This window comes from Cryptomeria japonica, chromosome 8, assembly GCF_030272615.1.
Source record: "Cryptomeria japonica chromosome 8, Sugi_1.0, whole genome shotgun sequence".
Classification (NCBI taxonomy): domain Eukaryota; kingdom Viridiplantae; phylum Streptophyta; class Pinopsida; order Cupressales; family Cupressaceae; genus Cryptomeria; species Cryptomeria japonica.
This window is the reverse complement of record NC_081412.1, coordinates 502,470,868-502,484,560: the sequence shown is the minus strand read 5'-3', so window position 1 is coordinate 502,484,560 and position 13,693 is coordinate 502,470,868. Positions and strand designations below refer to the sequence as shown.

General features: G+C 35.2%; 1 protein-coding gene across 1 annotated transcript; it reads right to left on the bottom strand.

Annotated features, from left to right (window-relative positions):
• Positions 1-2,777: 2,777 nt before the first annotated feature.
• LOC131057001 (multiple organellar RNA editing factor 8, chloroplastic/mitochondrial) lies at positions 2,778-12,761 on the bottom strand. Its single transcript, XM_057991209.2, has 5 exons — positions 12,166-12,761; positions 11,906-12,003; positions 4,557-4,622; positions 3,192-4,385; positions 2,778-3,105 (listed from the first exon to the last, which is right to left on the bottom strand). The coding sequence occupies exons 1-4, from the start codon at positions 12,552-12,554 to the stop codon at positions 3,226-3,228; spliced, it is 1,713 nt and encodes a 570-aa protein (XP_057847192.2). The 5' UTR covers positions 12,555-12,761; the 3' UTR covers positions 2,778-3,105; positions 3,192-3,225.
• Positions 12,762-13,693: the final 932 nt, after the last annotated feature.

The window sequence follows — 13,693 nt, the reverse complement described above, 5'->3', positions numbered from 1 at the left end:
AACACAAAACACACAAGAAACCATTAGTATTATTTAATCAAAAACTAATCTAAACAGGCATATCAAGAGAGACACTAAAATCATGTTAATATCTCTAACTAATGAAATAAAGATAACGAGGCATCTCCAAATGCCTCCTAGCATGCTCTTAGCTCCTTCTCCTTTATTCCTCTCCTCTCCAAGTTCCAAAATAGTGTAGCTCTCAGTAGCTTTTTGCACTATGGATGCTTATGGAGGATTGAGATTGTAATATTGCTCTAAATGTAAAATGAAAAGCTAATATTAAGCTATTGATGCTAAAATGATTTATTTTAACCAAAATGACAATGTATGAGTTTGCTATGCTAAATGCTCTCTTAAAATGTCTATAGGTTCAATGCATACAAATTTTCAAGATCTGGATTATGAAGAAATGGGCTCTATTTATAGGGAAAATGGAACAATGGATGGTTGAGATTGAGCAATCTCAACAATGGTCAAGATTGAATGATTTCAAATCCATGTGAGAGCTTTCAACCCAATCTCAGGATGACAAGTGTCAATGTGAGATACGTTGAGAGGGGAAGGAATAAGCATTAAATGTTTGACATGACTTTAAGAATTAAAGTCAAGGTTGGTTGAATGAATAAACTCTTTATTCAAAGAATAAAGCTTTTAGCCAATGGATAAACTCTTATGCAAATGTGAAATGGATGAATATGGTCAAAACAATAAATGTTTAGAGGGACAAGTTTGAACACACAAAGCATTAAATGTTTTTCAAAGACTTTGGAGTCTTTGAGAAGTGACTTCATTTTGCTTAAGAATGTGACAATAATTAAGGGATGGATTAAGCTAATTAAGAAGGGTTTAGAAGAATCTAGAAAATGATTTTAGGAATGTAATTGGATTTGGTGAGTGAGGGAAAATAGGATTTTATTAAAATAAAAATTCATTTATTTCAATAAATGTGTGCAAGTTGTATTTGTAGGAAAATGCAAGTGGGGGGGGATAATGATTTAAATAAATATTTTTATTTAATTTATTTAAAAGAAAAATAAAAAGATTTAATTAAATAAATAGATTTTATTTATTTAATTGATTGGAATTTGATTTAATAAATTAATTAAAATAAATTGAATAATTTATTTAATTAATAGAAAAATGTTTGGGGATGAATTAATTAAATATTAATTTAATTAACTAGTGGCTAGTGCATTTTTAATCAAATAAATAGCGAATATTTATTTAATTAAGCTAGACAGATTTGTGTGACTACACCAATAAATGTGTTGTATCATACTCTATGGGTGGTTGTATTTTGAATCAGCACCCTTGTTTTGCTGCTTTTAATATCAAAAACATAACATTGAAACAAATTAGTAAATGGGAGATTATATTATCAGCCTAAAAGTACCCATGTTTCATGGAATATTTACTTTGACTAACACTATTTTGGAAAAAAAAACCTACATATTGGTATCATATCATGCTTGTATGGGCTATAATATAAAATCTTGAATGTTGAAGAGGTCACAAAAGTGGACTTAAAACATTTTTTTTTGAAAAACACTTACATGGTGGTATGCTATTATAAGCAAATATAAAATCTAATGTTGCAGATGCCAAATGTAAATTATGGGGTTTTCAAAGGTTTTTTTTCGTTTTTAAAATAGAACATTTAGGTTTAAGTTTGATAAGAATTGTTTTTCTTTCTTGAAACACTCCCACTTTGATAAGCAAGTGTTTACCTTTGAAGGTTAATGATAATTGTTTTTACACATTTTCATTCCATGATTAAGCTTTATTTAAATGCAATTTTGTTATCACTTAAAGCAAATATTTATGCAACTCGATGCTAATACTTTTATTTTACTGCCGATTTGTGCTTGACTTGGCTAACACTAATATTTAATAATTCATACAAATAACAAGTAAATATTTTGTTCATAATCATTTTTCATTAGATAGCTCAGAAACGATGTGTTAAGAAATTATCTTGCCGACTGCATTCTGACTACACGATTTGAACCATCTAAACCTGGGGAAGGTGTTCTAGCTCAGAAAAGATGTGCTAAGTTTGAAAAATTTATCTTAGTGACTGCATAATGTTGCTGCCAAACTGAATCACAGTAAAAATGCTTGCAATATAAAGCTAAACTTGCCAGTCTGATAAAGACAAAAACCTCAACTATCTGAATTAAAACTTATTCAATAATCAAAATAGGACAAACGATTGCCTGTGATCTTAACAATTAAACTAACAAACATTTAAAATTATTAAGAATCTAAAACTGCTCTCATATCGTGCACTAAAATTGCAATCTGAATGCATGGTGATCTTTATTAATAGGTTAATAGCTGCCTCGTTGCCTTGTTATTACTTATGATACTGTCCGCAGATTTGTGTCACCCAAAGAACTTCATGCAAAAGAAGTTTGAAAGAAAAACGTCCACAGATCGATTTATTTTTCCATACAGATTCCCATATACACTCCTTGTTTACAAAAATATTCTTTTTATGTTCCACAAGGTGCCGTTTCTGTGCTTTCTAAGCTCATTGCAAGAAATTATTTTTGAAAATTGACGAAAGGAAGAGCTTTTGTAATATAAATCTAATTATCCATTATATTCAATTCTCTGTCAGCTTACTGTAGATGATATATACATACCAACTGATTTTGAAGATTATTCTGAAAAGCCAGCACAATAGAACAAAGGTACTATAGAACCAATGATATGAACCTCAATGTTCAACAGAAAACATCCTAACACAAAAATATTCAAAAAATTCAGACTAAAAAGTATGAATAGACACATTCAACATCTATATTCCAGTAAATCTCAACATCAAGGCCCATTACACTTTGGATTGTCTGAGAGCAACACCATCAATTACGTTTAATGTTTATTGATACAAATCTATAAAGCATCTAGGAATGTGCCTAAATACTAGATGACCACCCAACCAAGAATTTCAAGTGGCAAGCCTGTGTCAAAATTTAATAAACAATAGTGGATAGACTTCCAAACCAACATATTGGAATCCAACTTTAAAAGGGAAAAGAGCACCTTCATAAACCGCAATTTTGAAAAGCTGAAAAATTCATGATAATCTTCATCAACCTACAAAAACAACATCAACGCCATTTAAGCAATGCCTATCAAGAATGAGTTAAACAAACATATTTTTGCTAAAAATTACACATTACCTGTTAATCTTCTATTTCTCCACTATACGTTTAATCACCTAGCTCCTTCCACTGGCCATGGAAAATTGTCCTGCCCTCCTTGCACTGGCTCTTTGCCTTGTGTTTGCACTGAACTTCCCGGCTCTCTAGGAGACCCGTAATCCCTCTGCTCTCCCTGTAATGGGCTTCTCACTTCCGTTGGAGGCCTGTAGTTAGGCACTGGGCCTCTCCCATCCAGAGGTGGCCTGTAATCTTGTCTGTTTTCTGGTATTGAGCCTCTCCCATCCAGAGGTGGCCTGTAATCTTGTCTGTTTTCTGGTATTGAGCCTCTTCCATCCAGAGGTGGCCTATAATCTTGCCAGTCACCAGACACTGGACCTCTTCCATAATCTTGTCGGTCCCCAGGCATTGGACCTCGAACATCCATAGGAGGCCTGTATTCTTGCTGTGGACCTCTTCCATAATCTTGTACAGGTGGCCTGTAATCTTGCCGATCACCCAACGCAGGACCTCTTCTATAATCTTGTTGATCCCCAGGGAATGGGCCTCTTTCATTCATTGGGGGTGGTCTGTAATACTGTTGGTCTCCAGGCATCGGACCCCTTCCATCCACAGGAGGTGACCTGTAATCTTGTCGGTCCCTTCCATCCATTGAAGGTGGCCTATAGTATTGCTGGTCACCAGGCATTGAACCCTTTCCATCCACAGGAGGGGACCTGTAATACTGTTGGTCCGCTGGCACCGGACCTCTTCCATCCACCACAGGTGGCCTGTAATCTTGCCGTTCCCCTGGCATAGGACCCCTTCCATCCATTGGACGTGGCCTGTAATCTTGTCGGTCCCCTGGCATAGGACCCCTTGCAATCGTTGGAGGTGGCCTATAATCTTGTCGGTCCCCTAGCATTGGACCCCTTCCATCATCTCGAGGTGGTGGTCCCCTTCCATCCATCGGAGGTGGCCTGTAATCTTGTCGATCCCCTGGCATTGGCCCTCTTCCTTCCACTGGAGGTTGTCTGTAACCTTGTCGGTCCCCTCCTGGGATTGGGCCTCTTCCTTCCATAGGTGGCCTGTAATCTGTTCTATCTCCCTGCATACCATCCCTCCGTTCCACAGGCATTGGATCTCTTCTCCGAGGTCTATCATTGTATCTGCCACTAGGCCTGTTATTATACACCCTAGTATCTGGTATGATTACTCCATTAACATACTTGTCCCCTGCAGGGTAAGTAGGAAGCCCATATATGTCACAAAGTAAATCGAAAATTCATTTTAAATAATAATATGAACCCTGATATGTAGGATCAGGGTAGCTTCAATGTTGATCATAAAAATTCATGTAGCTTCTAAATATGTAGAATAAAAGTTTGCAAAAGGTCTGCCACTCACCTCCATACTCCTTGTTGACAGGATCAATATAAGAATCTGGCAATACCCAAACTACTCCAGGCAGGCCTAGAAAACAATTCCAAGAAATATTTAATCAACCTGAAAATGTGTTCTTTATTTGCAGCTTCAGAATAAGGTATAAGTTAACAGCAAATCACAGGACGGAAAAACATGCTTTTCAATATCTCACGGGACTTATAAGATGTGTTCAATTGATATAATTACATTATACCAGCTTTCTCTTAAAAAGTAGATAAATAAAAGGAATAAAACACAACTTAAAATTGCTTGTGAATGTCTCGGATGAGATTATTCAACTTAAGTAATTAAAGAACACAATTTGATAAAACTGAAGAATACCATTACTATTCAAAATTTCAAAGTAATAAATTAAATGTAGCAATTTTCTTTATAAAGAAAATAAACAGAAATTATAAATTCGAAGCCTTCAGTATTCTTGAAAAGTTATCGAGTAATTAAACAATGCAAAGTTGATGAAATGATAGATAAATAGTATGAAAAAAACACACCCTTCAATTTTAATCAACTCAAGTAATTTCATAATACAAAATAAAAGATAGATTAAATACAAATAATTTTTCACAATTTTTTTAAAACTGTCAGGATTGTAGTTGAACTCAAGTAGTTCATATCACTCTATTCGAATCAAGTAAAATTAAATAATGCAAATTTTCTTTACAAAGTAAATAAACAAAGATTCTAAAAACATGGCCTTCAGTTTTCCACAAAATTTCTTAGAAATACTTGTTTGGACTCTAGAGGAATTAAACAGTGCAAATTTGACAAAACATGTTATGTCCCCTTTTTGAAATAGGATTTAATAATAATAAAACATTATATAATTATATTAATTAAATTAAATGAAAGATCAAAACTTAAAGGAATGAAATGGAGAGTTGGGACTCTCTCAAACATGAGATATAAAAGGGAGGCAGTCTTCATACTCTTATTAAGCATGCCACCCATCAGGGGTTAAGCTTCATGGGCTGGGAGGCTGATTAGTGCTCTTAGGCTTGATCAAGGAGGACGGCCAGCCTCCAAGGTGAACTGAGGGATGGAAGGGCAGCCCACAGTACAAGGGCAACCAGCCTTGAGACTACGGCTTGTAAACGTTTCAACAAATTCCTAATGAGACTACTATAGGAACCTACTTTGAATAGCCAATGACATAATAGATTTCAATATGAATGATGCTTATGGATACCGCGCTGTTTACTAATGATTAGTATGATATATGATAATATGGCTAATGATATAATGTCAATTTCCAGTGACTAATAGTGTGCAGGACCTAGACTGGGTTTTCTCTTATCGAAGGCATTTCAATCAGTAAATTTGTATTCTTAAATGTTCTTTATTGCTTATTCTAATTGAAATTGTGGTTTTAGGGCAAAATATAGTAATATCCCCAAAAGGGCATTACAATTGGTATCAGAGCTTTGATACTGCCAACCTAAGGTTCAAAAAAATAAACAAATAAGTAAATGCAATTCAAACCATTGCCCAGCATACCCAGGATAGACAAGTGATGGTTTCCAAACTCACACTTTCTGCCAATCAAAATGGAACGTGTTTCCCTTTCTAAGCACTTTCCTAAGATGAGAAACATGTTCTTCATACATTCTACTAAAGGCCAAGATATTGTCCAAGTAAACAATCAAACAATAATCAATAAGCAGCCTAACTAACTATTTCATCAACTTCATAATGTTAGTTGGAACATTGCGCAATCCAAATGATAGAACAAGCCAATCAAACAATCCTTGCTTAGTAATAACATTGATTTCCATTTATCTTCTTAAATTTGAATTTGTTAATACCATGATCTAATGTAATGTCCTATTTTAGAACAATGAAATATATTCACTAAATTACAATATATTGAACAAATGAACAAGCAAAAATGAATAATAAGATGTTAGATAATTAAGAATGAATACATTTAGAACAATGAAATATATTCACTAAATTACAATATATTGAACAAATGAACAAGCAAAAATGAATAATAAGATGTTAGATAATTAGGAATGAATACAACTTAAAGAATTTCTGATATGAAGTCTGATTTATATGCACAAGGTGGTGATGTTGATCTTAATACAACTCTAATTGCTGTTCCTGATTAATAGCTTTTAAAACCATGCATAAATTTGGATATAGACCTGCCTATATGAGATACTGCTGTTCCTGATTAATAACTTTTAAAACCATGCATAAACTCGGATATAGATCTGCCTATATGAGATACTGCTATTCCTGATTTATGACTCTAAAATCATGCATTAACCTTGCATAAGTCTGCCTCTTATAGGCCTTGAAATGTGACTGCTTTACCTGATTGAAATCCCTATAGTTATACAGTTTTGTTATGGAGCTGTCCCTGATTTATATATTTGAAACATATGCTTCCATGTTTTAGAAGTCTGCTGCTTGGCTGAGTCCTTCAGCTTAGAATAATAATAAAATACTGTTGGAATTCGATAGCTAGAATCGGGTTATATGTGGAAATTAAAATATAAACACATATTGTAATCATGAGCAAATTACTTGTAATGTTTTGGGCTGGGCCCAAATTGAAAAATAACATAACTTGTAATCATACTAAAGCACATGAAACGTGCTTATTAATAGAGGCCCCAAATTGGGCGCAAAAGGCAGATTATAAAATATAATTTGAATATGTATTAGCCAACTTGAGAAAATTATAAATTATATACAATCATCAAGCGAATTCATCTTCAGTGAATATTTGCTCTGCCATTCAGCAATCTTCTTCCAGCGAATTTGTCATTCTTCTCTGATTTTGTGGCTGGACAAATCAGTCTACCTGAGCGAACTCCAGTCAGATCCGAACTTGGTCATCTTTGTGCAAGTTGTGTTGCTGGATGAATTAGAGCAGCGAACTCTCCCTCATTGTAGCGCCAAATCTCTACAAGATCAATCAGCAATAAGTCTGCACTTCTATGATTTGAATTGGACAAAGTTCTGCACTAACTGGATGTTTGAATCAGATAAGTAATCTGATCTGAACTATAATTGTAATTTGCTCATGAATTAAAGATTTGATCTGGATCCTTGATGCTGGGTTTTTCCCCCAAGAGGGAGGTTTTCCTCCAAGAGGGAGGTTTTCCCAGGGTATTTTGGTGTTTCTTGTGCTGTGTGTGTATGCTTTTCCTTTAATTTCTGGGTTTACTTAATTCTGATCACTAAAGTTAACAAATACAATCTTCACACCATCTCAATCACACTTCACAATCCCTTTTTATGGACTCATCAAGAAGAGCGACTTGATGAATAGATAACCCTTCAAAAGGTTTTGTCTTTTATTGCAAATTATTCTTATCTTTACTAATCACTGCTATATTTCATAATTGTTTTGTTAAAACAATCTTTAGTGGAATCACTGCATTATGTTTAGATTAATAGCTGTATTGAAATGCTTTTACAAAGGCACTGCCTTGGTTATTATTAAAATTCTTAATCTCTGCTAATTGAAGAATTAATCACTGCTTCTTTCCTTGTAACCTGATCGTTCCTTAATACTTATTCATTATTAAGTCACAGTTCGTGTAAAGTAAACTTGCCATTCTTCATAAGATAATTGTCACTTTCCCATGTTATTAAAGCCATTTACTGCCTCACAATTATTAATCTTTTTATTCTCTAAGGGAGTTGGCCAGCATTTGTCCTTGTCTTCCCTAGAATGGTAAACAAATTCTTCTCGTGTAATCACCGTAATTGTTGTGCTTAAATGAGCAATGTGTTTTAAACATAAACATAAGCAATGTGTTTTCATTTATAAACATTGCTTTTAATTGCTGCTGAATTTCAAAACATAGATCGTTGTCCCTTCTCATCTCAAAGACTATATAATTTAATTAAATCACTTCTTAACAAAGTCACTCATTTTGTTTAGATTAAATTGTTGCCTTTGGAAGTGTAATCACTGTTCTAAAAGAATAAGTAATCACTGCTTTTATTGCATCTTAACTGCTGTCATATAACATATTTGTATTGTGGCAAGGATGGTTGGTCATCATGAGTTTGAATCCATTTCATTGCTGGTTCCTTTATTCTTTGATTTGCTACAGCCTATACTCAAATCACTGCTTACTGTCCATATTTGGATTGGCTTTGAAGGCTATTATCATTTATAGAGATAATACCAGGAGCTTTCTTACAGCATAACTGCCTATCAAAACTAATTAATGAAAACTGGTAAACATCCCTTTGTTTATTATTCTTGCTAAATTCAATCATTGCTTCTGTTACTAAATTGAATGTGTCCTAGGCCTGCCACACCACGGACCATACAAGATTCTGCTACTTGTTTTGTATTAGAATTTGAATAGGGACATCACATCTAAAATCCAGATTTGTATAATTCTTGTCATGGTGTAGTTGATCCAATACATCAGCAATATGGAACAGCAGGTACATATTTTTTATTATAAATGCACATTCACCAAGTCCCATCTTTCTTTGGCACAACTACAATAGGAGAACCTCGTGGCAAAGTAATTGGTCCAATCACACCTTGCTCTATGACTACCTTATTAGCCTCTAAATCACTTTAACAATACAACCCAATGTTTGAAAAGAGTAAGTCATGAAACAATTCGATCTCATGTTCTATAGTTGCCTAACGCAGTCCCTTGGGCTCCAAAAACAACTCCAAGAATTGGTTCACCAGCTGACTGATTTCTTGCTGTTCTTGGTAAGTATGCAGCCCAGGTAAAAAAAATTATCTCAACTCCAAAAGCTCTTCTTTTTGCACATAGCAACAAAAGAGAAAACTTTCCAATTGCATCAATGAGCCTCTTGGCTCAAGAAACTCTACCCATGGATATGCATATGAGTTCAAAGTAAAGACTTTATCATTCTAATTCGTATTCTGATTTTTCCTTTACAAGTAGATTTCATCTCTCACGTGGAGATAGGGGCTTACATAAAAGACACCATAAACATCTAGACTTATCACAGCAACAGGCACTTCATCTTTAAAGTCCAGATGAAATCCATATGTCAATTTGCATTGCCTTGTGACTCAGATGATCACTCCATTTCAGCCACACAAGAATGGCCCATAGTTTTCAACCCAAGATCATCTTACGACTTTGGGACATTACGTTTGCTTGTATCAAACAATGCATCAATCTTCCTACCCTTGACTAGTATCTTGATGTGGAATAATGTAGTGAGTTCTACTTCATCTTGAGAACCTACACCCACTATACACGTACCCTTACATACCATGGTAAAGCCAATCTCTCATTCATCTTATAACTGCAAACATTGTTACACATATAACAAGATTTAGAGGACAGTCATAAGGAAGTTCAAAATAATGAGTGTTGAAAGTGCTCAACAAACCTTACAGTGGATGAAAAAAAAATTCAGAAACCTGCAAAAGACATTAGAGAGCATAAGGGGGAAGATTTACAAAAGTGTAAAGCAGACAAAAACTCACGAAGACAAAAGACAGTGCTAGGTATAAGAAAGCATTGCAAAGCCAAGTATACAATCAACAGAGGTTAAATGAATGAGAGGACAGTTGGATATCTCTTCCATACTTATATTGAAGATCAAGTTCATTATTGTGTGTGACAATGATGGTAGGGAAAAATAGCAGCCTGAATGAGTATGAAGACAGTCATGTTCTAAATCATGAAAAGTCAAGGCCATATAACGCATGGAAGAGACTAGTGTTGTGGAGTCCAAGTATAAGAGTGTAACCCATCTTCTAACTTCGGGGTCCCATGAAGGGAAGCATTCACATTTCTCATATGCTGGTTTCACTCAAATTTTAAGCGACTTTATTTGCCATTGTGTGCATCACATGCCATACCTAAAAAGATAGGTACATAGGCTAATTGCGGCCTTCGGAAAGAGGGTGATTGGGTTATGCCTCCTGGCCTTGGGCCCCCTACCCATTCTTCTCTCGAAAGATACCCAAGTGTGGGCCTAATCTATCTCAACATTTCCTTAGGAATGTGAAGAGTGTTTGGACTGTCTTTGTTTGTGCTAGACCAGTAAAATACAATTAAATACAAAAAAATACAAAAAACAAATTAAAAACATCTGATACCAGGCAGATCCACAATTGGTAAAAAATAGAATTAAAACAGAGAATGATAGTAACTAATAAGGCATCACAGAAATTTTATTTATTAAAATAACTAAATAATGTTTGATTGCATGTGGATTGCTGCAAATCTTGAAGCCACATCTACTTTCTGCACCTGAAAAACATTTTTTGAGACAAAAGCCACTCCTCATTTCTAGTCTAAGCTTTTTCCAGCAGTTTTTATAGTTCAGATGATGGATGGGAACATCAGGACCAACATAACCGCAGATGTAACCCCCTGCATAGAACCCCTATCAAACTCCCCTCACCACCACAGTCTCGTAACTTCACAAGCCACGTGATAAGATTGCAGCGTAACGATTATAGGATACATTCAAGCATGGCCAGTTTTTATAGTTTAGATGATGGATGGGAACATCAGGACCAACATAATTGCAGATGTAACCCCCTGCATGGAACCCCTATCAAACTCTCCTCACCACCACAGTCTCATAACTTCAAAGGCCACTTGGTAAGATTGTGGTGTAACAATTATAGGATACATTCAAGCATGGCCCTATTTAAAATTAACCTATTTTCATGAAACACAAAATATTCGAGGGATAAACTAGTGCCATACTTTAATAGAGCAGATACGCAAAAAGAGAAACAGGTGCTTCGGTCTTTCCAAAAAAAAAATCAGATGTCAATTCAAGTAGTCAAGTAAAGCAATTTTAATTATATAGGAGAAAAGTAAGATTTAGTAGTGATGCAAATGAACAATCGCTCGTAGAAGGGTGACCTTGGTTCAAATCATCAAAAGAAAAGAATGGAAATCAATAACTACAAAAAAGATGTGGCAATGTAGTCCTATATCAATTATAGAGTTTGTGGTGTAACAACCATGGATCTTGTTGTCTACCAATTATGGGAGTCTGGTTTATAATTATAATTATTAAGCGGGTGGTCTGCTTAAGAGTAGCTCACTCCTTCACCAAAAGGTTTACAGAAAGAAAAATAGTAGTAGATATACACCCAAGATTTCCAAGAAAATAAAAAGTTAAAATGTAATGTACCTTAATTTTTTAGGTTTTGTTAGGAGCCTTCACACCAAACAACTAAACAACGTAATTTTCTCTATCAAAAAAGAGTGATTTTCCCTACGCAATTTCTCCACCAACAAAAACAGCTAAAAAACACAATTTTGTATATATAAACAAACAAACAAGTGTGTAAATTTTAAAACAAAAATCCATACCTTTCATTTTTTCTGAGGTTTCCTCTGAAATTTGAGCTTGGAATCCCGTATAAGTCGTAGTAGACAGTGCATAGATTCTCTTTTTTGCCTCCTCCTCGCTATTGAGCATTTAAAAAAGCCATTGTGGTTATGTTTTCCACGCCCGAAAAGCCCAATTGTGTGTGTTTTTAAACATAAAACTCCCAATTGAATATGCTTTCCAAAACCTCCCATTTTAATAAGAATCAAAAGCCAAGGGATAAAACAGAGCAAATTTTTACCTGCCAACAACTTTAGCTAGTGTCTTGATAAATGTATCGATCTTTTCTTCTCGTGTGGGCTGTGGATCAGGAAACTCCATGGTAATAAGCCAGTGCTCGTAATCGCAGCCTTCGAATAGAATCTCAGTGTCTCCTCTAAAATTATTGCCAGACCTCCCCGTATCCACGGGAGAGTACAGTGGTCGCGAGTTCGAAACCATGCGACGCGCGACCATGAATTGAGATGGTGTTAACAAGCGGTTGAAACCCCATGACTGATAACAGACCAGTGGCTCTTTGGGGATATAATTACCGTAGGAAGAAGAAACTAAGGAGGAACGTGAATTTGTAGTGCAGAATGCTCTGGCCAGGTGCAGGCCGCGGCGTAGACGAACAGCTATGTTCGCCATCAATGAAAGTGAGCACTAGGGTTTAAGGAACGAGAGGTATTTAATCAGGGTTTTAGAGGAGCAAACATTGCGAGGATGTTATGTCCAAAGGCTGTTGATCCAGAAGCTTCCATCGAGGACTTAGGGTTTTCTCAGCAATTTAGGTTTTTTGCAAGGTCACCGAAATCTATGTTAATTAGGTTGGGTTTTCAAGCTGCAAATTTGGAACGCCTATTTTCATTTTATCATTTCCAATAGTAAGGGAAGGGAGTAATGGAATAGATAATAAAATTTATACATTTTACTTCATCTCTTTTTAATATGAGTAAAAGTAATAATGTTGATATATTGAACACATAATTATTATTATTAATTCTTATCATAGGTATAGAATTATTGGTGAGGGTTGTTCTTTAACTATTGGCAGTTTCAATTGATGTGATACATAGCATTTTAGCCTTCAACGGTTTGGTTTTCTTTGGCGTAAAGGTTAATTGATTGAACAAGTTGTGGTTTGATTTTCAAATAAAGTAGTTGCCACCTTCTTGTCAAGGCATTTAATGAAATTTGTTGTCAGAGGTTGGGGTCTACATAGGATCTTTCATCGAAACTGACAAAGATCTTTGCCATTCTGGCGAGGGTGGTGTAAGAGTTCCATTTTATCTTCGATGGACTCTAATTTTGGCTATACATAGTTTAGGGAGGTTGGGAAAAAAGCAAGTATTCCAAGTTTGGCACCTCCTCTATTCTCACCTTCTAAGATGCATTTATTAGAAAGGACGTGACATATCAACTTGCCACGAGATTTGGATTTTGGGTTTTTTTCCAAGATTGAATGTCTTTTAGCTTCTCAGGCAAGCTTTTTGTCGTATTCATTATTATTCTTTCTTCCTCCAAAATCAAAGCTTTGTTTCCTAAGGTTTTTTTATTTTTACAAGATCTAGTTAGTGTTGTTGAGGATATGGATTCTCCTATCAGGCTTATCTCCTCCAAAAAATAGAGGTTTTAAAATGTGACACATTTTGTCATAGTTAGGGCAGTAAAACACATTCTGGGAGAAGAATTTCTCATAACCGAACACAAATACAGGGTGAATATGGAGAATCCAGCTGTGTTTGTTGCCACCCTTCTCCATTTATGTCTTTCAAAAGACAAAACTG

Excerpts from the sequence above, each read along its gene's own strand:
- LOC131057001 (XM_057991209.2), bottom strand. The coding sequence starts at position 12,554 with ATGGCGAACATAGCTGTTCGTCTACGCCGCGGCCTGCACCTGGCCAGA. Across the intron at positions 12,004-12,165 it reads CTAGCTAAAGTTGTTGGCAG|CGAGGAGGAGGCAAAAAAGA; the intron begins GTAAAAATTTGC and ends AATGCTCAATAG. Across the intron at positions 4,623-11,905 it reads AACCTCAGAAAAAATGAAAG|GCCTGCCTGGAGTAGTTTGG; the intron begins GTATGGATTTTT and ends ATTGTTTTCTAG.